Source organism: Synchiropus splendidus, chromosome 9, assembly GCF_027744825.2.
Source record: "Synchiropus splendidus isolate RoL2022-P1 chromosome 9, RoL_Sspl_1.0, whole genome shotgun sequence".
Lineage (NCBI taxonomy): Eukaryota > Metazoa > Chordata > Actinopteri > Syngnathiformes > Callionymidae > Synchiropus > Synchiropus splendidus.
The window spans coordinates 21951886-21975125 of record NC_071342.1 but is presented as its reverse complement, the minus strand read 5'-3'; the positions used below and the strand labels follow the sequence as shown (position 1 = coordinate 21975125).

At 47.9% G+C, this 23240-nt stretch overlaps 2 protein-coding genes across 3 annotated transcripts in view; one reads left to right on the top strand and one right to left on the bottom strand.

Moving 5' to 3' along the window:
- Positions 1–22297, top strand: part of b3gat2 (beta-1,3-glucuronyltransferase 2 (glucuronosyltransferase S)) — a 27471-nt gene extending 5174 nt beyond the window's left edge. Inside the window, exons 2-4 of the mRNA XM_053874302.1 lie at positions 12370–12514; positions 15839–15987; positions 18580–22297. Of these exons, the coding sequence (XP_053730277.1) occupies positions 12370–12514; positions 15839–15987; positions 18580–18666 (381 nt within the window). The 3' untranslated portion in view covers positions 18667–22297. The remainder of the gene's footprint in view (positions 1–12369; positions 12515–15838; positions 15988–18579) is intronic.
- LOC128764524 (stromal membrane-associated protein 1-like) overlaps positions 21417–23240 on the bottom strand; it is a 53994-nt gene continuing 52170 nt past the window's right edge. For both annotated transcript variants that reach the window (XM_053874300.1, XM_053874301.1), the window contains one exon: positions 21417–23240. In XM_053874300.1, the coding sequence (XP_053730275.1) occupies positions 23121–23240 (120 nt within the window). In that variant the 3' untranslated portion in view covers positions 21417–23120.

Below are 23240 nucleotides of genomic sequence, written 5' to 3'. Positions count from 1 at the left end.
GTGGCAGAGCGGCGGTCTGGGAAGGTGGTGGAAAGTTTCTGCCTTAACTGCCCTCCTGTTCAAACCCGCAGCAGAGTGGTCGGCGTGTCCAGTTAAACTATCGTCTTAGTCCATCAGGGCTTCAGATGTGTGAGGCGGGGTGGAGTCGGGGGACACACCTGCTCTTCTGAAGAGAAGAGGTGTTGCATGTTAGCAGCTCAGTGAGGAGCTAGCAGATGTTTGCAGCTCTGCTGTCCTCACGCAACAGATGGATTCCTGTCAGATGTGGAGCAGCAGCTGGGACGCGTGTCCAACACATCTCCCCACGCTGTGTTCGCTCCCCGTCAAACAGCTAGTCAGGTGAGGGTCCACGGAGAAAGTGTCTGGTTGGCGTCACTGTAACATGATAGTAACCCAATAAATGGCTGTAAAATGTTGGACTAAAATGGGTGTTTGGCCAGCAGTTGCCCGATTATCGGCCGGGTTCCCCAGCCTCCCTCGTAGCTCAGGATTAGCTGCTAGCAGCAGCTGCTCCCCGGCTGTAATGAGTGAACACAACAAACCGTCATTCGCGTCCCACTCGTGAAGGGAACGCTGCAAATGTTTAACAAACCGCGCCGCGCTCCTGCGACTCTCGGCTGACGTGAAGTCGGCCGGAAAGACATTTTGCAGTGAGATGAGAGTAAATGGGTTGTTTTGGCTGATTCCCAGCGCTGGTTTGTTATGCAGGCGACACGTTACGGCTCAGCCACCTCTGGGAATTCAATACGGTGCCACAGTCTGCAAGGCTGCTCCTTTAATGCTTCTTCACGCAATTACAGCTTCATTTCCTTCCGTGTCCGGAACCTTCCCGTGGCTCTCTCGTGGTATTTTAGCCCTCGGACACTTTGGAGTCACTCAGCCGTAATTCTAGAAGTTTGAACTTCATTAAACTGGCTCTTAAGAGGCACTTCACGCAAAGTCAATGGAACGCTCAGGATTCACAGAAACTTTCGACGGTGGCGTTTTACTTGCTTCTAATTGATCCGCTTTTTTGTTCCAACACTTTATTGGAATCGGCATCGGAAGGTTCCGCAGTCATGCATTTCCCTGCCCTCCAATTTGAACCCATCATTTTTGGCGTTAGCGATGATGTGTCCCACAAGAGCTTCTGGGTCACCGCCATCGTTCTGTGGAGCATCGTTGACTTCAAAGACTTGGTTTTTCTTCTTTTAGTAGAGTTTATTTCCTCCACGTGATGCAGTCCGAGCTCCTCCAGACTTTCAGTTTAACAGTGAAGACAATAGTCTGCAGTACAGTTTACAGTTTTGGATTCCTCACTCCCAGAACAGTGATCATGATCTCACAAAAGATCCAGATTGGCATTCTTTAATCCATGTGGCAGTGAGTCTGCTCTTCTTCAAACTTAATACTTTTAAACTCTGTCTGAGAAATACGGCTCGAGTTATTCGTAAAGACGTTTCACAATAGCTCATTTTACAGAGTAGCTTCTGTGCTGAGCCATTGTGGGGCCCACGGTGTGAGTGAGACTTGGCCTCCTGGATCTGCCCTGGGTGAGAATGACCTTGGCTTGATGATGGAAAAAAATGTTCCGCAAAAGGACCGGGACAAAGGTATGACAGTCCACTGAGAGCTGAAGTATGTTCACGGCGGTAATTAGAAGTGAACGCGTCTTTATTCTGACGCCGGCTTTGGCCCGAGCAGGAGGAAACAACCCGCCTCAGCCGGTAAGGAGCAATCAGGAGGATGAAGTGAGAGCTGACTGCTGAGACGGAGGCTTTTTCATCCAGCTGACGGCAGCACCGCACAAATGTTTGATTCAGCTGTAGTGGCTCCTCTCTTCCGCAGACCTCTTTTCTGAATAATTGAACCTCTCCCGCCGGCTCCGCTGCTTCACAGCAGTCAGAGGGACTATTTTGGGGAGCAGGGTTCTCAGTTTGGGAGCCAGACTCTGTTCAATCTTGACTTGTTGGACACGCAGGTTGAGTCGTGTGAACTTCATTTTTCTCTACAACTTAATGTGCAAAAATCCTACATGAATAAAATACTGCAAGATACTGCAGTTGCAGCAGAGGACCAGACAGTGATGAGGTGCAAGTGTTGCACTCCACATTAGGGGCACTTTTGAATCGATGATGGGACAGTGATCCACAGATAACCTACTGTAGCACGAGACAAAGTACAATTTTGACTGAGACTTCGGAGTTACAGTAGAAGAAATCCCAACAGTTATCCAGGTTTTGTGTGGGGTTGCTGAAGAGAATGTTTGGCTGTGTCCCATTTCTCACTTTAACACTCGATTTTGACCCCAACACTGGGTTTTGCACGTTCACGTGTAAGTGTAGTGTGTCCCAATACTCAAACTGAGCGGGCTCTGGAGCTGACTTGACGTGTGGATAGATTTTCACGTGGACTTGGCCAAAGCTCGGTTCGCTTGTGTTCACTCTTTGGATTTTTTCAGCCAAAAGAGCTTTGTCCGTAGAGTGAGCGCCCCCGTATGGTGACAAGCCGACTACGTGATGTGGAATGTGTGGCTGAGTTCAAACTTGAGCCGTGGCAAGTGTCAGTCGTGGTGACGGTGCTGCTTGCTGCGGAGACTGGGTCTCTTTTTGCCACAGTGATAGAGGTTAGAATGAGGTGGAATGATTGGTGCAGCGCTCCTCAGTGAGAGCTTGAAACAAGGATTGTCCAGAAATAACGGAAACAGAAGAACGATGCAGAGTGAGGTATGGAAGTGTGTCTGTGAGGGGAGAAACGCCAGTGTTGCTGTTGTGATTCAGAGCGGTGAAGGAGTTTTGGAATGTTAAATTTAGTCATGAAGAGATAAGCAAAATGGCTGTATTGTTTGCCAGTCCACTGCCATGTTGTTTCCCTGAGTAGATTTGTGTTCGAGCCACCTGATAGTGGTTCAGATCTTAAACACCACTCACCTTTATTAAAATCCTTTCATCCCAAATGGCTCTCCTCCACCGAAAAAGGTCTTCATTTTTGTTCCTTTAATCTCTCAGCTGTAGGGATGCGACACGGTCAGAGTGTAATATCAGACTCCATGTTGCTGTTTAGCGACTCACAGCGTTGTCGAAACAGATGATGCAGCTGGTTTTGCTTCACTGCGAGAAACGCTACACGTGAAAAATCGGATCCAATTTTCTCCAACTCCTGTGAGCAATTACCATAATGACTTTGTGGGGTTGGACAAATGAGAGTGGGGGAGGCGTGGAGGAGGCGGCCTGTGAGGGGAAGAGAGGAGGAGAGGTTAAATGTAAAGCAGCGCTCGCCGTTTCCCTCCAGCCTTTTTTCCTGGAGTGAAAGTGTGAAAACCCGTCGCTCCACTCTGTGACAGGTTCAGTATGTGTTTAGCTCAGATGGAGTTTTTTCCAGGAATCGCTCTGGCAGTGAGTGTTGAAGGTACATGTTAAATCTGCGAGTGTGTTTTTCGTGCCCACATGATGATGAACATGGCCTCAGCTCCTCTGCGCTCCTCAACTCGAGTGAAGGTGACAAGTATCTTGTTGGCAAGGTTCAGTTAGCATGGTTGAAAGAGCTAAATCTGATCGGTGGCAGGGCGATCTGGTCCAAAAACCAGGTGTTCTCTCACGTGCGTTGTGTAGGAATCACCACAGTGGATGGTCTTTGTACATTTTCTTTATTTAAAAACAACAAAGCATGGCGAGGGACAGATGGAGTGCTGCAAGCCATGAGTCGGCAATCTCTGCCGACCTGGTGTTAGCGAATTAACTACATTGTCCAAATATACATTTCCGCACAGACGACACAAAAATACTGTTTCAATATACAATACAAGATAAACCCAAGCGCGAAATAAATAAATGCAAAAATGAAAATATCCCTTTGTCAAAAACAATGAAGCATGATGAGGGACAGATGCAGTGCTGCGTGCCATGAGTCAGCAATCTTCACAAACATTTCATTATTTTCATACCCAATTCAATTCACTTAGAGGCCGCTAATTCTCCATCAACCCCATCATGTGCAGCGTAATGTAGTGTGTAACATAGTGTCTGTTGTGCATGAGCAGGAAGGCAACATGGCTGAAGGTGGAGGTGGTTTGCTCAAAGGGGCAAGAAGTGTAGCGGAAAGTGACAAGTGATGTGGTGAAAACAGGCCAGCGTCGTGGTGGAAGGTGCCGCTTGATGTGGCGGCTGGTGAAAAGTGACGTGGTACTAGGAAACTGGTTGAAAGCATGCTGCTATGCCTGGGGAGTTGATGTGCCGTGGAAGGTGCTAACAGAGAGTGGTGTCAGGTGGACGGCCATGTTGCCTGGTGCGGAACAGTCAGCAATGACGAACATATTTCGTTGATGAGATGAGACGAAAATGTATGTAGATTGTCAGACATTCAAAATATGCGACGTTGTCGTGGGTGTAATCCGCGGCATCCGTCAGACAAAGTGCTCGTGTTCGGACACCCCCCCACCTGCCCGGCTGCGGCTCTTACATTAACACACCATATGTTGATGCTATCAGTCGAGCAATAGTTGTGATATATATACACAACCTTTACCACATAACGCTTGGTGCAAATGAGCTGCGGTGGTTCACACTGCTGATCTGCAGCTTGAGTTAGCTTGGCTGTGCTAACGTCAGTTCCAGTAGCTTATGTGATGTCGTGGTTAGATGTTGTCAGCACAAATGAAAAGACAAAACAAACTCAACAGCTGAGAGACTTTATAGTTTGGCCAATGTTCAATGTGTTGTGCCCCATCACGTGGTTAAGAAGCAAATGCTCAAATGTATTGTCTTTTCTGTACATTGTTTATTTGGGCAAAATGATGTGTTGAAACACATGATGCGATGTGGCATCTGGTGTTCTTCTGAGTTGCTAGCGCCGTGACACGATCAACCTGCTGAAAGCTTTATCGACGGCAGAGAGAGAGTCAGCTGGAAGTCAGCGTGCGCACACATTTTTTTTTTCTTCCTCAGGCGCAGGAATGTGACAGAAATAAAGCTCCGCACAAGTGCAGCTGAAGAGAAATGTCACTGCTTTTAAGGCTGACGTTTCGGAGCGAAGTGGACAAAGATGAAGCATCTTTTTCTCTCTGGTACGACCTTGCTGAAGACCTGAGTGCAGCCGAGAGCGCAGCCGGGCTTTTACTGAGATGAAAAATGTATACTCTGGTTTTATTTCTGGTTTATACCGTTTCGTTCCTCATGGTTGGAAATGAATGATTTATTCTTCCTCTGCCATTGCTGTGAAGGCCCTTCCTGTTGGAAGCAGCAAAACTGATGGCAACACTAGGATCTTAGAAACGTCTGTTGGTGGTGAAGGGTTTGAAATGAAACCTGCTTTGACGCGACTGAGACTGCTTCCTTCAACATTCCTGAACATCAGACTCATGGTGAGCGACTTGCGAGCCGCTTTTCGACCAGCGATAAGTTTTACATTTCAGAACATTACATGTTGGTCACTTCCCCACAAATATGTGGTAACGATTCTCATGTAAATTCTCCGTCTGATACCAAACACGGCGATGACTTGATGAGAGAGTAACTTAAAAAGTGGCTCCAAAAAACGGGGGTGCCCTTTTTTCATGCAGGGAAATGGGGCTGCTTCTTGAGCACCCCTAGAGGGCAAACTGTGCCCATGCCTTCCCCCAACTCTCGCACATTTAGGATCACAGAAGACTTGCGTGGGTAGCTTTTATGCTGATGGAGTTGGAAGAGCCATTTTTCTGAAGATGTTCTCAGTTGCATGTGTAGTACCTTAAAGCTACACTTGGTGGCGTCTCACCTGATCCAGGAGGGGTCTTTCATTGCCCCACTAGTGAGTATTCAACTCAGCTGTGTGGATTGAGCCAGGAAGCACTGTTTCTGCTGGTTCTCTGATATGATTATGGGTTAGCAAGTCTTTTTTTTATCTGGGAAGTTATGCTTAACTTGTTTGGTGAATACCACAAACAACGTTGGTGTTGTGAATCCATTCACTGCCTTAGAGCAGCGTTTTCCAACCAGGGATGTCGTGGGAAAGTGGTGGGCGATGTGATGCCATGAAATCATGACAGTTAGAAGGTGTTGAGGAGCAACCAAGGTGAGCAGATCACATGGATTGGCTGACATTCTTTCTCTCCACTCCACTGTAGATTGTCTTCTGTGGTGTGCGGCGCTCCTCTTCCCACACACTCACAGCCAAGAAGCCGCTCACATGCGAAACTTCCTGCTATTTTTAAAGCTGATGCACCTCTAACTTGACCACACACTTTCACCACAGAACCAGGGAGGGAGGGAGGGAGGGATCCTTGTCAGAGCCGCCGCCAGGCCAAAGACTGTCTGCACCGCAGAGCTAGCAGAGCTAACCTGACGTCTCACTTCAAAGCTTCATTGAGACTCATGGACTGTCAAAGTTTGATCTGTGGTTTAAAAGTTGGCGAAAAACAAAATACACAACAAAATAAATGTGAAGAGAGAAAGATTCATTGTTTTTATGAAGCAAGTTCAGGCAAAGAATGATAAAAACTACAATAACATGCAAAAGAGAAGTGATCAAATTCAAACAGTTATTTAAAGTCAGTAAATAAATCATGATATATGTTGCCATATTTCCGCCTCTTTCTGGACGCATTTGAACCAAATACATTTTCTGCAATGTATTTCTGCAAATATCCTGGCAAAATAACAAGTGAGTGTCAGTAGCTACAGTTTCTTACAAATGAATAGGGATTTTCTATAGGACTTTTACCACAAGTGCGCTTTGGCTGAGGTTCCTCTGGTGGTGAGCCTAGGATTTTCTCAATGAACCAAGGCTGCCGTGGCTAGAAAAAGGTTGAAAAACGCTGTTTTAGAGGAGACCAAGTCACTACAGGAGTTCTCAGAACTGAAGTCCAAGACGACTACAGGAGACACCTTCTGAATATGACTCCACTTGTCATGTGAGATCTGAAGATAGCAGCCCATAAGTTGAGTAGTTTTGCTGTGTTATATATTATTTTTTAGTTAAAATTTGACTTTGTTAATAATAATAAATAATAATAATAATAGACAATGGTTTATGTGCTGTATTTAAAAAACAAAATGTCCTCAGCTCAACCAACACTATTTTTCACTAATGAGTTTGCTGCTTTTAATTTTTTTTTTTTTTACTTTGTTGTGCACTTAATAAATTGGACCGCATTTGAATCAATAAAGTGTGTCCAACACCTTTCCAGCGTGGGCTGCCACCGTGGCTTCTCATGGAGCAGCTCACTGGCCAACATCTCTCTCGCTCGCTCGCTCACGCTGGTGCGTGTGAAAGCACTGGTGACTGCTGGACATCATCTGCAGCAGGCTCACACATTCCTCTCCTCACCTCCCTCCGTACAAACCCGCTCGCCGCAGCCTTCTGCACCGCTGCATCTCGCCGCGTCCCTGTAATTAGATTCATTCATTCTCTCCCAGCTCATTTCTTTCCGTCTCTTTCACCAATTGCCGCTGCATATTAATAACTGGCAGATAAAAACACACGCTCCTGGTGCGCCGACGACACAATGACGGCTCTTTCTCCCGAGCAGCAGGCTGGAACATCCATAATGGATTTTGTATACTTCATTATCAGGAGTCGGGCGGTGTGTGCACACGCCGTCCCTCCTTCATTATTTGTTTGTACAGAGAGGGAGCCTGAGGTGATGATGCCAGCCAGCAGCACCGACCTCACGCACGCACGCACGCGGCCCCAGAAGCTTCAGCGGCAGTTATTTACCTTTGTTAGTCTGCGGTCCCATGACCTGACTGACCTGTAGGCTCGCCTTATGGTGTGTTCATGAGGGACTCAATAAAGCCTAGAACATTGTGCAGCCGCCGCAGGGGCGCTTTCTGAAGTCATGAGAAAGTAGTAATGTGATGAAGATGGGAGTGGACTGACCTGGTGGTGGGTCGAGCAAAAATGCGTCAAGATAGTCTTACTCACACAATGTCAGCGAAGCTCAGCGGAACTGAGTAAACGGGTGTGTAGACCGAACAAGTCTCTTGACAGGAGGTCCGCGCCCGCTGTGGTGAGACTGAGGGAGGCTGAGAACCTGGGAGCGTCTCAGCAGGACTGCAGCTCCATGTGACGTTCAGAGCTCCCCTTTGGTGCACTCAAACATCTCAAGGCTTCTGCAGGGGTTTCGGCTCCGCTCCTGCTGAGCGTTGACCCGAAACATGCTGGGGAACTTCTGCTGCCTCAGCACCTCTGTGCCGCATGAGCCGACAGTGGATGTTCAAACATGAGGAAACCTTCAAACGGCCCTCGGGGGCAGCCGCCGGCGTGTTGCTGGCGTGTTGCCATGGGCAGACTCTTCATATGCTGCCTGAGTGACGGGTGGACTCTGGAGGTCTGGGACTATGGTGCACGCTAGGGACGGGCTATATGGACTACAGTCTCTCTTGAAACTGTTTTATGATGGAACTTATTAGTGGAGTTTGTCTCCAACATCATGATGTGTTGATGTTTCAATAGAACAGTGAACTCAGTGCAGAGATGAGAAACTCAATGTTCCAGGTCTCTGGTAGAAGCCGCTGGTGTCTGACAGGCTGCTCTGCCAGCTTTATTTAGGGGTTAAATGGAGCCGTCTGTCTGCTGTATCTCATGTCTCTGAACAGTTGACTTGAACTGTGGAGCAGTCTGGACACATTTCCTAGGTGCTACTGAAGAAACATTAGAAATCAGGTGAAGAAATGATCATTTAGTCATATTCTATTCTCCAAATCATGATCCAAACTGTCAGTCCTTTGTCTTGTGTGATGAAAAACCTTTTCACAAGTGTCTCTCCTAAAATGCTTGTTTTCCATGGTCTTATTGAAGATGTCACTCATACTTTGAGGCTTTAGAATTTGTTGATGGTCCCTAACTGATGGCGGCTCGTAGCATTAGCGCTGCCTGTGAGAGTGTGTCCGCGATCAGTGAAGCCTAATGGGGACGCGGAAGAGGACGCCGCCGCCAATACTGGAGTGGAGCTCCGTCCAATATCCTGGAGGTCCTGCCACATGACCTGCCCCTTACAGAGTCAAGTTCCTGACCCTGATGAGGAAATTCAGCCGTGAGATCGCTGAGCTTCAGAAATGATGCTGTGGATGTTTAAAGTCACGATTTCAACTCACTGTCAGGAAGTCAGGATTCTCTGAAGTCCACTTAACAACAATAACCTTTAACAGTCCTTCATTATCTCACTGTCACTCTGGTTCCATCTCGCTGCCGCTCTGAAAGTGTGGCGGCTGTGAACCGTCGCCCTCCCGTTGTAAATAAAGATCTAATGAGGAGTCGCTGCTGCAGAGTGTGTCTGCTCCGGCCTCACAGATGGAAGGAAGGGTGCGCCAGCGAGCAGAATAATGCTCCATCTGTTGGCGCCGCCGACCTCTCAGGCTGACACGGCGACACTGACACACTAGTGAGGAGGCTGCAGTGAGACGAGGAGTTTCATCTGCAGTGAGTCTTCACTGCTAACTTCTCACCGAGGCTCTGCTGTTGAAGCCGACTGGAGGTTCACGGGGTTTCCATCATGTTTACCTCTGCAAGCAACTTCAAAATGTTCCTCTAGACCAGGGGAGGCCAACCAGTCCGAGGCTCAGAGCCACATTGTTTGACTGTGTTGCTGAGAAGAGCCACATGCTACAAACATGTCAGGCTGTGAGGCTTCACCTGAACAGCTGGGCACGTGACTTAGCGCAGTATAGCGGTTAAAGCTCATCCCTGTGTGTGAGACAAGGTTGCTGGTTCACCTCTGGTGTTTGTCTCTTGTGCATGTATTTTTAAAATTCATCCATTTTACCGTGATCCTCCTGGAAATATCAAGTGGCGTAGATAGAAATGTGTGCGCCATTTATCTGACGTCTATATTTTTGGACGTGGCTCATGCCACCAATAACGTGGCCCCGGTCTGTGTGTGTGAGCCACGCTGCACACTGGAGCGTCTCATCTTCTCTCTACTGAATTCAACAGACTTCACCACCATCAACAATGAATCATAGGTGAAACACATGCCAGACCTTCAGTTTCGGGAAGGACAGAGTGAAACGTGGAACCAAGTCATGTCAGTCGTGTTGATCGTGGATCTGATGACGCTCCAAGTCTTAGGACCACTACTCACATCAGCATTGAACGATGCTCCAAGCCCCTCCCCCCCGATGTGGAGCACGTGCAGTGAGGTTTATTGTTTATAAAAGTGAAATGCAAGACAAAGTCTTTGAACAATATTTTGACATTTTTGTCTTATTTCCTGTATGAACCATCATCTCAACAGCAACTTTACCAAAACCGCAGCCAGTTTGGCGACTCATTTGGTGAAGAGCCGCATGAAACTGGGGAAAGAGCCGCAGACGTTCCGACAGATCGGAATGAAGAGTTACAGTCCGACCACCGACCGTTCAGACTGCGACGGCGCTGGCCTTTTCACTCCGATTGTTCACTCCAACCTCTAACTAAGAGGTTGATGAGGCAATCTCACACGACCTTCCTCGCTGCTCCGTTTGCTCTCACATCATACTGCAGGACGGAACTGGAACTGGCCGATGTGATGCTGCAGATGCCAGAGTACCAGGCTGTTGTCAGGTCTTGGAAAAATACATAAAAAAGTGACTATGACTCTCAACTTAATGCCAACAACTGCTGAGACTTTCAGTTGCTACTGAAACACTTCCTGAGACTCCTGACAGGAACACCTGCCCTATAACCAGGTTGTGGACTATTTTATCAGGAAGAAGAAGTAAATCTACGCATGTTGTTTTAAAAAATGCGTCAGGAGTCAGAGTTCAGTTTTAATATTGCATAAAAAGCCGGAACTGTTTTTCTCTGCCTCCAGCTGAGAGAGAGGTTTTTTTTTCAGAGCGATTTTCTTCACTTTGTTTCCTTTTTTGATCATTTGCGGTCGCTCTGGGAGTCTGACTCCGACATCAGCCGGTGCTCACTCCAGCGAACATACTGTACAGGCACTCAAAGGAAAACAATAGTCTGGCTCACATGTCAACAGGCCGACTCCATCAGCTGTGTCCATGTGCAGCTTCATCACGGGAGATCATCGTCGGTCTGACTGAGAGCAGGAGCTGGAGTTCTTCCTCCTGAGCCTCCGGTGTTCATCCGAGGTCATTACAGAGGCTTTGAAAAATGACCCGAGAGAGGGAGTCGGGCAGCGGCAGCACCGCAGGCGGGGTGAGATTTGCCGTCACGGTGGAAGCCCAGGGGCCGCTGCATTAACTGGCCAGAGCTTCAAAGCTGCCAGGCTTGGCTCGGGGGCCACTGCGGGACCCAGGTGCTGCAGTTTATGGAGCACGAGAGGTGGAGGGGGGAAGAGCAGAGAGTCGATACTTTATCATTGTGACGGCAGCCAGAAACTCCTGTTGGTTATTATCTTCATAAACAGTCCAACTCCTGCAGGCTTTCTTTTGTATCTGCTGAAGAGCCTCTGAAAGCAGTTGGCAATTAAAGCTAACAATAAAGTCGAAGAATTATGACGTCTCACCCAGGTGCTGCGCTTATTTCAGCACACAAAAGATGATGGATGGGCAACATCAGGCGTCACAGACGTCCGCATTGAAATGAAAGCCCAGATGATGAGCGCGGACGCAGCACCACAGTCTGTGGATTTTGACGTCAACATCAAAGATTTGTCGACGTCAAAATCTGGGCGTCGATGCGTCGTGTTGCTGTTGGTGTAAACACACACAGGAGAAGCCGTGAGAAACTATCACCTTCTCTGGAATCATTCAGATATGTTCATTTCTGTTCCTTTACTTGGTTCCTGACTGAGGTCCGACTCCAACTGGCCGCCGTCGCTGCGCGCCCCAGGCCCCGCCTCACCGCCTCCGACTGACCGCCTCAGTCACAGTCACGGAGGAGTTCGAGCGGCGACGGGTCACGGTGTTCAAAAGTGTGGCTTCGTTTTGTTTGTGCAGATGACGCGTCTGAAGGATGAGCAAACCCCTTCCACACCACAGTAGAATGATGTAGTCAAGTGTCCTCAGTGTCTCTCTCCTAATAATAACCAGAACTGAACTAGGGAGCCACACTGAACATATCGCTTTAGATTCTCATTCAAATAAGATCTTTTGATGTGGATGTTGATAAGACATTTTATATGGGATCCATATGTGTATAGAGATGATTGTAAATTCTTCTCAAGTTTTAAAGAACTGGAGCTGTCTGTCAACTGTTTCATGCTTCACGCTTCACAGGGTTGATACATGTTCCTGGGTGATGTGTCATTATTTGAATATACTTGTTTAATAATGTAAGGTGTCGGAGTATCACGGTGAGATGGTTTAAGCAACTTCAGGTTAAACAGAAATTCATAAAAGGTCCAAACAAAGTCATCGCGATGAGTCGACTCATCGCAAAAACAGTGAATAGATTAGTTGACAACGAAAGTAACTGTTAGCTGCAGCGCCAATGAGTGCGTCCGTCTTAATCCGCCTCCTCTTCCTGCAGATGCGCAGCACCAAGGGTGTGTCCGTGTGGCCCGTGGGCTTCGTGGGTGGACGGAGCTATGAGCGCCCCCTGGTGAAAGCTGGAAAAGTTGTGGGCTGGTACACGGGCTGGAGACCGGACCGGCCTTTCGCCACCGACATGGCAGGTAAGACGGTTGTGTTTGTGGAGCTTGACACGTAGTGTAGTGACGTGAAGTGTCACGTCTGCATCGGTTTTCATGCTGTTGTTATCACACGGGAATTTTAGAAAAGGTCTTGTTGATGTTGTATTGTTTTTCAATCCACAAGTTGGTTCCACTAAGCCTTATCACTGAGGTCGTGAAGACTCTCCCACACTTCCACGACACAAGGTCGCCAAAGTTCTAATGTCAACCAAGATATATGGGGAGTCACATGACAACTAGGGCTGCACAATCATGGCCCCTTTGAAAACATTTTCATTTCTTTATTTAAAAAATGAAGAGCTTGCAATGCAGAGTGAACCTGTAAATACGAATAAATGAGAACGAATAATGTTGTTTTTTATTTTCTATTCCAGTTATGCCACTATTCCTTCATAAAGGTTTCTTTAAAGCTAGACATCAGATTTCCACCTGAGAATCCGGGGGACTTTCAGTCAGAACCATAACTAAGATGGCGGTTTGGCTCGCCCAAATTTTCACTTATATTTATCTATTTCTCTACTTCATCCGTACCATGTGACCTGGCAAGCTTCACAAACAACCGCGTTGCATCTGCGACGACGTCTCTCTCAATACTTTCACACAAGCAAGTGCACTGCAACATTATTCCCAACGGCAGAACAAACCGACTGAAAAACCATTCATTTCCAGGGTTTAGAGCAAACTTCTTTAGATGGAACTTCCTCTGGTGTTTATAGACGATTGGTGGGAAGCGGCTCCGCAGCAGTTCCTCATGAGCGCGCTGTTGTCGGCCAAATCTATCTTAATCTCTCACTGGAGCGGCGCAGTGACGGCAGGTGCCACGCCCCTCCACGTGGTTTCCCTCGCACGTTCTCTCTCTGCTCTCCTCTGTTGAACTTCTTGAGGAACTATTTTCCTCCCTCTCTGACGGTGCGTCCCGGCCGTGCTCGTCACCACCCTTAAGGACACAAGCCAAGATGGCTTTCATCGAACGTACACTGGAAGTAGATGTTTGGATTCTGACTAGTTGGTGGCGGACTAAGAAGTTGCTCGTATCTGAAACAGGCTGACGTGAGACTAGATCAGATGCACGTCGCTTTCTTCCTCTCTGACTTCCATTGCTCGGCTGTGACGTCGGTCCCAGGTCCAACTTCCCTTCTTCGCTCGCTTCTGAGCGAGCTGGAACGCAGCATGAGATGCTCTCACCAGTAACACACCGGTCATCTGAGCCTTCTCACCTCTGCTATGTTGTCGCCGCCTGCTTTTACAGCGCGTATCAAACAAAGCTCCAGTGAATCTCACCGCAGCTCACAGATACTGCGTCCTCCTCGAAACCTCAGAGCATCAAAAACACTGGTTATTTCCAAGTGGCAACCCTTTCTCTCATTCTTCAACTAAAAACCTCTGATACTAGATTGATGTGGACCCGCCACCCGTTTTCCCAGCCTATTTTTCTTCCCTTCTCTTCTTGATAATGTGAAAGAATAATAGGTCTAGTTCTTCTCGCTTCTCCTTTCACTTCCTCAGATCAAGGTGAGATGAAAGAGTTTTTGTTGTATTTTTGTGGTGGGAATGAAATAAACTTCTGCCAACCTATAAATATTAACAAACACATACAAATACAGGTTTAATCTTCCTCCCTTTTTTACCACTAGTATGGAGCGTGTAGCCTGTGAATTTGTGAACGTGGCTAATGATGGGTAGCAACAGTAGTACTACTGGGTTTGCTTGGTGAGCAAGGATTCATATTGACTTCCACTCAGCCACAGCTCATTCGACACATTTGCAGCCGCCATGTGGTGCAGTTCGGGTCACCCGACCTCCGCGCTGCCTCTGCTTTCGGTGGAATACACCCCTTTGCCGGCAGAGTGCGGGTCACCCGCCAAAGATTCACAGGTCTCAGTCTGATGCTGTTTTGTCATGAAGATGAAATTTGCTCATATAAATACTGTTACATGTGAGGTTGCTGGTCATAATGTTATGGCAGATCAGGTCTGACGTGGGCTGGTCACCAGAGGTTTCAGAGGATCTCCTCGTTCTTCCCGAAGGCCGCGCCGCCGGACTCCCGCTCAGATCGTGTGACCTCCCTCCGTGTGCGGCGGGATTATCCACCGCTGCCTCATCTGCATGGATGAGCGTGGGAACATTGATCCACGTGTAAATCCGTCCGACCGCCCGGGTTACACCTGTATTAGCGCTGACGCCGGGCCAATCCACCCATCACTCACCCACTTCATTGGAGCTCAGATCTGCCGCAGTCGGCACTTTTCTACCCGCAGCCAGTTTTGCTGAAGCTGAAGATCAGAGCAGGAGAGAAGACGCGGTGGCGAAACTGGTCCTGGCTCATGAACATCACTGGCCTTTTTCTCACTACTACTGGAGTGTTCCTTGTGATAGATTGCCTTTTTTCTTTTCTCCAACAGATTTAAAAAATATGGATGTTTTGCTGACTGCGGCGTTTCTGATTCACTTTTCTTTTTTATTGTGATGGGTTTTTTCCGTCTTATTTACAGATTTTGCTTTTGTGTCGTCCTTTTTTATCACTGTTGGTTTAAAATTTAAAAAAAAAACAACACAGAACTTTGAACTTGTTTCTACTTTTGGACCCTTTTTTTGTGAAATATTTTATGTCGAATGAAGGCGTCGTTTGATGATCTGACATGATTTGGTGAAACGGACTTGTAACCGAGTTGGCGAGTCACGGTCTGGTCTTGAGGCTGGGCTGACCGCGACTTGAACCGGGTGGATGGACTCGGTCTTCGGACTGCAGCTCAGCTAGTGAGGCGCTAGCATTAGCATGTTTGTCAGTTCAGTTTGATGGTGGTTTCATTTGTCTTTTGTTTCTGTTGCCATGGCGACTGCGGTTTAAATCTCTGCTACATTGAATAGACGACAAGTTTGTCTTGAGACCTGGAAGCACTTGCAGCTGGATTTGGAACCGCTGCAGTGTCCTTGAGCAAGACAGTCCCCCACGAACGGCTCGTCTCTTTCAAAGCTCCCTCTGCCACTCTCAGACTAGATCAAGTGGTTTGTTTTTGAAGGCACGGATGAAGAACTGCTGAGGTCACATGACCCGTCTGCAGAAGAAGAGGAGACTCTCAGCAGAAGCTGCTGCTGCGAGGCCTCTCCGATGGTGTGAGCATCCCATAATTCCTCCTGGTCTGAGGGGAGCAGCTCTTCTTCCAGGAGCTCCGGAGGGTTTAGAGGTGCTGTTTCATCAGCACCTTAGCACATCCATCTTCTCGGGTTTCAGTTGAGTCTGACGTGTGGAGGTCGAGTCACTTTTGGGTGATAACTGACTCCCTGGTTTTGCTTTGTCTCCCTCAGGCTTCGCGGTGAACCTCCAGGTGATCCTCTCCAACCCACGGGCCCTGTTCAAGCGGCGAGGCTCGCAGCCCGGGATGCAGGAGTCCGACTTCCTGAAGCAGATCACCAAGGTGACGGAGCTGGAGCCCAGGGCCAACAACTGCACCCGGGTCAGTCCCCTGCTTGCTCCATCTTTCTGCCTCCGACGTTCTGTCCTCCTCATGACCCGCTCTTCCTCTCCGGTCCTCCTCCTTTCACCTGTCGTGCTTTCTTCGACCTATCGTTGCTGTTCAGTTTTGGTGCAAAGTGACGCTCACGGTGTGTCTCTCGTGATCTGGAGGCGTTTGTGGGTTCAATTCCCGAGATGATTCGGAAGTGATCTGTTGTTGCTGAGTCAGCTGGTGCAGCCAGTCTGACGGTCTCTGGGGCAAAGAGAAGCTGCCGTTTCTTGAACCTCTCATCATCATTATCAGCTCCATGAGCCTGATGCGCCGCTCGCCTCCTGAAATTGATGCCACCCTTCAGCAGGAAGTGTCTTCGTCATCCATCCTGCAGCTGGAGGGAGTGGCGTCATCAGACGGATCTGCTGACAGCAGCAAAACCTCCATGCAGGTGTTCCCCTGCCAGAGTTGAGACACCAGACACTCCCACCTCTGCGTGGAATGCAGAGCTGCCACGGTCTCAAAGGACGAGTCATGAGTCAAGGACTCATTCAGTGCATCTAGACTCAGATATATATATATGTATATATATGTATATGTATATGTATATATATGTATATATGTATATGTATATGTATATATATGTATATGTATATGTATATATATGTATATATGTATATGTATATGTATATATATGTATATGTATATATATGTATGTATATATATATGTATATATATATGTATGTATATGTGTGTGTACACATAACAATAAATACAATTTTATACAATTTTTTATAAAACATGGTATTTGAAAAGGATCAGACATGAGATGAGATATGAGATATATATGAAATTTAACCTCGTGTCCTAAATATTCAATAATAAAGTAAAATTATTATTGATTTTTTTGTGAATTTATTGAATAGTAAAGTTCTACTTATTAATAGTTATTATTACAATAACCTCATGGAGAAGACAATGCACCACTGATTTAGAACTTCCATTAGGTTTGAGGTCGGCTCTTCTCCAAACTGGGGTGTGGGCTGCTGAAAAAAAGGGTCACCTTGACATGGAGGGTTTAGATGGTCGGCTCTGCCATGAGGGGCAGGTGGGAGGAGTTTGCTGGGTCTGATGGAGCCAGATGACAGAGCAGGGGGAGGTTGGTGTGATGGTGGTGAGGGATGTGAGCTGATGTCCTGCTGGTAGAGTCCAGTTCAGGCGGCTCTCACAGGTCCCACAGGTCAGTGAAGGCTGGGTTCCTCTCTCCAACGCTCCACACAAGTGAAACCGATCGTGCGTTCGTCCCAACCTCCTCGCCAGACGCTGGCGCCGCCCGGTGGGACGTGGTCCAAGGCACCGTGGGTGTGAGAGTCGGCTCCAGCATCGGGCTGGTTTGGCATGCAAAGTGGGCCAATTAGCAGGAGCATCAGCAGGAAGTGACACGTTCCACCTGAAGAAGCAACAGCAGTGTTGAGAGCCAGCAGTAAATCACATCAGGTCTGAGTGTGTGTGTGTGTGTGAGAGAGAGAGAGAGAGATGAGCAGAAGGGACGCCATGGAACCGGACTGAAACTGAGGCCGTGAGTCTCCTCCAGCATCCTGCTGCGCCTGGCTCTGCTGAGCTCTGCACCTGGGCCCAGTCTGTGGTCTGACAACCCCTCAGGTCATCAGGTGGCCCTCAACAAACCCAGCTCCAGGGTCAGGGACCTTGAGAACACGAGGTCCCTGAAGACAGCAGATGTTGAGGAACCATCTCCACGTTGTTTGGGTGACGGCTGCTGGTCCACTGAGACGTGTTGGCGGCACAGTCCTGCTGAAGCTGATGGAGCTCACTCTGCTCTCTTGGGGGAACACGCTCACGTCTGGACTCCCACAGGAGGCTCTGAACCTACCTTCACCCCGTTCCGTTTTTACCCTCCGTCTTTCCTTTCCACCAATCAGCAGCTTGTGAGTGAAGGTAACAAGAGCTCCATTAGCAAACCTGTCATGTTTGTTATAGAAGCTGGATTTAAAGAGACGGAACTCAGAAGATGGACGTTGAGTTTTAAAAGGGGCCACTGAAATGACTAGCTCAGCGTCGGGTTTCTCCTTCCTGTAGAGGGAAGGGCTTCTGAACCTTTCTGATCTCGGGGCCAGAACAAATGGGACCTGGGGCCCATGCATTAAAAGCATAAAAACATTTGCTCATGACGCCCTTGTGGTTTCAACTCAATCGCCTTAAACAAAGCTCAACTGAGTGTCTTGGTGAGATGTTTGTTGTTGTGTTTTAACACGAACGTTAGTACCATGAAACCATGTGACGCTTCAGTTGAAGCTGCTTGATGTCACGGACCAAACACACACAACACAGGTGCCGACTTGTTTGCTCTGTTGTGACCTCACCTGAACTCAGCTCCTGTTGAACTCACTTGACTGACTGGTCAGGCTTCATGAAACAGGTCCTCACAGGAGCTCCGTTGCTGTGTTGGAGCTCTTGCTGTAAAGAATGGTGGTTTCACTTCTTCACTTCACTGGAGTGGTTCTACTCCAAAGATCCATCTACTGTTTCACGAAGCCTCATCTGAGAGTCCGATCACGTGACCGAGCCTCTGCTCCCTCGCAGGTTCTGGTGTGGCACACCCGCACAGAGAAGCCCTCCATGGCCTACGAGCCCAAACATCGGACGGACTCGGTGGTCGTGGAGGTGTGACGTCTTCCCGAGACCAGCGCGAGAGCGACCGCCGCTGGTGCTTCTGGAGAACAGACAATGGACTTCTGCGCAAACTTGATCCGGACAGTTGAGTCTTCTGATTTGCCGAGTTGTGAAAAAAAAAACAGGTTAATGTTCTGAAAAACATTGAGATGTCATTTTCAGTCTCGCACGGAGGCCGAGCTCAAGTTGCCCGGCCGCAGGTCACATGAGGATTTCAGTGAGTCATGGGGATGAACGCCCAACGTTGACGGTTGTTCTGAACGACCCGGATGAACCTGAACCGTCATGGGCTCTCGACCAAACCCTGACCCCGACAAGTTGAGAGCCAGGAGGGTGCTGGTTTGAATCCCCACCACCAGTGGAGGTTGGGAAGAACGTGTCCCTGCACGATGGAAAGACTGCGCTGTGGTTGAAGTGGGCTCCGGTTCGGACGAGCTACACAAACCTTGCTTTTCCTTTTTGGAGACTTTTTCTTTCTCTCTGAGCGAAAGTCGACTTTTATTACGTCGGTGTTTTGTCGTAATTTTTCATCCGTTGAAATTCTGACTGATAATTTCTGACTGTTGACTTTTAACCTGGGACTTTTTCGTACACCTTGGATTTACAGCCTCATCATTTCAGTCCAATACCTGGACTTTTTCAAGGCAAATGTCCGACTGATCGTTTTGTCTTTTTGCCAAGCTGATGGGAAAAGGGGTCGGGAGGAGCTGCTGCTGTTCTCCCTTGACACGTTGTGAACATGCTAACTTCACCACGTGTGAAACTCAAACAGGGAGGAGGCATCAGAGGGTTTGTTGGTCCTGAGGTTGAGCATCCGTCATCCGTCACACGTCTGCATTCATGTGTTCAAAAGGTGCCACTGTAACTGGGATCCAAAATAAACCTGTAAAAACCACGCGTGCGCATCTTTCACTCACTGTTTGAAGGTGGTAAAACCACCGAATAAAATTGAGAGTGGATGGCAAAACGGTCACGGTGGGAGCAACACACACCTAGTGTTTGTCATGTAGGCAGGAACCATCGCCCGCATCCAACAAACATGTTTTCAGAAAACGTGTTCTATTTATCGTTTAGATTAAATTCCAGGAAGGTTTCGGATGACCAGTCACTGACTTGGGTCGTGTCCTCATATGGCTTCATAAAAAATAGGATGTGAGTGCGATCGCACGGGCAGCCTCGCGGGGACGTGCCCACCTGGGGCTCTGAACTTCAGGGGAAAAAAACAAAACCACTCCGGCTTGTGCGCCATGTTTTTACTGAATTATTTCTCTCATTTCATCTAATAATTAAACATCATCTGACGGTTATTTTATTGAATAATATACAGGTGTCGCTGCTTTGTTTCTTTGTGATGTTGTCAAATTGTGACCTGGAAATAGAAGGACCGTCTGGGGGCGAAGCGGTTTTCAAATTGGAAAGAGCGAGAGATCAGTGTATTGCAAACTATTATTTAACAAACACAAAATTAAAAAAACAGATGCGATTTAAAAGTGTTTCACAGACGTTCAACAGCCTTGTCGCGCCTGGAAATGACGTACACGTGCACAGACGTTTTGGGAAGCTGGTGCTCAAGCCGTCACCAAAATGATTTTTGCGCTTGTTGCTGGCTCAGTTTATCATCAAATTTCAAACTTAAAATGCCCTTCACATCTGACTTTGATGTGGCACAGAGGTCAGTTTTTAATGTTTTCAAGAGCTTTTAAATGCTATGTATTTTACTGTGAGCCATAACTACAGTAAATAACAAGGGCATTTCAAGTGTTTTTAACCAGTCAACAAAGATCCTACGATCAAACACAGCGTTTACCAAACTGATGGCACTGGTTCATGAGGAGTGGGAGGGGCCTCAGTGCTGGTCAGAAATGAGGGGAAAAAGGGCTCCAATAGGAACATGTATGGTTGTAGTGATGTAAATAGTAATTTATAAAAAAGAACATTTATAAAAGATAAAAGTTTTGGCCCTTAAATAGCGCAGTGCCCTTTGTCAAATGGTCCCATACTTTCTTTGTTTTGCAGGTCCTGCAGAGAGAGCGATGATGTCATAACCAGTCGACTTATGAACCAGCCACCAATCTAATGGTTGGCTAGTTGAGGGAGCCCCGTGCAACACAGGAGAATTTCCCTCGTTTTTTTATGTCCTCAGATTTTAACTTTCATTCCCAGAATCACGACTCATATTTCTCAGAAATGAGTCTCATTTCAACTGAACAACACCCTGGTTATTTCCTAGTTTAGACTCTTATTATATAATACGAACTTCATTGAATTTGATTTATTTATGATTTTTTTTTCCATTTGTCGGTGACTATTACTATATAAGAATTTGATTCTGGGCTTGGTGTATTTAAACCTGCTGGAGACCACGTTCACTGCCAGGTTTAAAAAAAGCTGCGGGAGTAAGAAGTCAGATCTCAGCTGACAGGGCAGCGTCAATAATGCAGATGCACAACAAAGAGAAAGTCAGCTCGCGGGGGAAAACAGCAGCTCCGGAAAGCAGAGAAACAAAAAGGTGAGTGGATGGAAGCGGCAGATCAAAGAGCGAGCAGACGCCCGGGATCTGACAACACCTTTGTCCTGAGATCTGAGCTTGAGAGCGTCGACTGGTGCAGCGGGGACCAGAGTTTCTGATGGAGCAGATCAAATCTCAGGAGAGCGACCAGAGCCGTGACTGTCGAGCAGCTGAGGAGACTCTTGCAGGCCACGAGTGTGGAGCTAAGACTCAGGAACGTCTCAGTGACGATGGCGGTTTGTTGTCCGTCTGAGGCCCCACCCCCTGCAGAGAAACCCTGTGTCTGAGACCTTGTTCAAAGCTGGTGAGCGCAGGTGAGAGTCAGTCTTCAGGGCTGAAGATCCATCTGTCCATCGCAGGCTCCAGTCTCTGTCCAGCACAAGCAGAGTGAGAAGCTTCCAGGTCTTTTTGTTGCAACAGACTTTTGACTTCTTTCTCTTTATTCCAGTACTTTTCTCTTCAATGTTTTGGGATTTACATCATAGTGACTGTTGAGCCCATGGATTGAACTTTGACCAGACATTTGTTACACATCACCACAAACAGATTTTCCATAAGACTTTTAATTTCCACATTATAATCTAACTCGTGTCCTCAGTCGGACGACGTACACGTCTCCATCACTACATGACGATATATATATATATATATATAGATAGGTGTTTCATCTCACGCACACAGGGGAACATTCTCTCTTTTGAATCACCACACGATGATGGAGTCTTTGAACACGACGATACAAGAAACACGCCACAAGTTTTCAAAACCTGCGAAGTCCCTGAAGTGACGCCACAAAGACTCGGGAGAACATTCTGGAACACAGAATCAAAGACGTCATTCAAGTTTTGCCTGTGAGCAGAAGAGGAACGTCACCAGGAAACAAAAAGAGGGAGGACGGAACAGAGGAGCGGAGATGAGAGAGGGAGGAAAGCGGAGTGCTGCAGTGAGTCGGATCCATGAGGGTCTGATGATGGAAACCGCTGACTCATCTGGAGATGGAAACTTCCATCAGTGCAGTGGTGAATAGAGCGGAGTTTAAACTCTAAACCTGAACCAGCAAATGATTTTCACCTACCAGCCATAACATTATGACCACTGATCAAAGGTCCGGCCGCTAAAAATCTGTCCGGTTGTGGGGGCAGCAGCCACAGTAAAGAGAGCCAGACTTGACTGAGACCTGCAGAGAAAACTCTGGTATCTGTGACCTTCTTTGATTTGGAGACCACAAGTGAGAGTTAAAGGCCTCGTCTTTGGCCCCAGCTCTTCTGTCCTCACCCGAAAACAAGACCCCAAGATGCTTGAAGGACTCCAGCCAGGGAAGGATCTCATCTCCTACCTGGACTGAGAGCCACGGTCCGGCTCAGCCCTGATGCCCAGGTCTCTTGTCAGGGGTCATAATGTTTCAGCTGATGGCAATGAAGAATGAGTGAGTGTCCACGTGGGGGTCACGTGGTTGTCAGCACCGTCGACGTCTTCTATGGCTCTGGGTTACATCACAGTCACACACACACACGCACGCGCACACACACACACACACACACGCACGCGCACACACACACACACACGCGCACGCGCACACACACGCGCGCACACACACGCGCGCACACACACACACACACACACACACACACACACACACACACACACACACACACACACACACACACACACACACACACACACACACACACACACACACACACACACACACACACACACACACACACACACACACAGGTTGTGCGCCTGCAGCGGGAGGACGACACACACACAGCACGCGACTAAACCATCTACTCTCATATTGATACACTATATCTAGCGGACTAGCTTCCGGGAGCGTCTCCTCCTCTATTGTGCTGTATTTGTCTTCAGACGACGAGAAAAGAAAAACACGACAGCTGCCAGTCATTCTTCTGTGAGGACCCTCCCGAGGTTCTGGAGGTCACTTCCACAGCTGAGTGCTGAGAGTCTGCCCGGAGGACGGTGGCGCTGCGGTCCATCCAGGTGCCGGTGCCGAGCCGCCACTGCTGCTCACGGTGGCGGCGGACATCTGCTGAGTCAG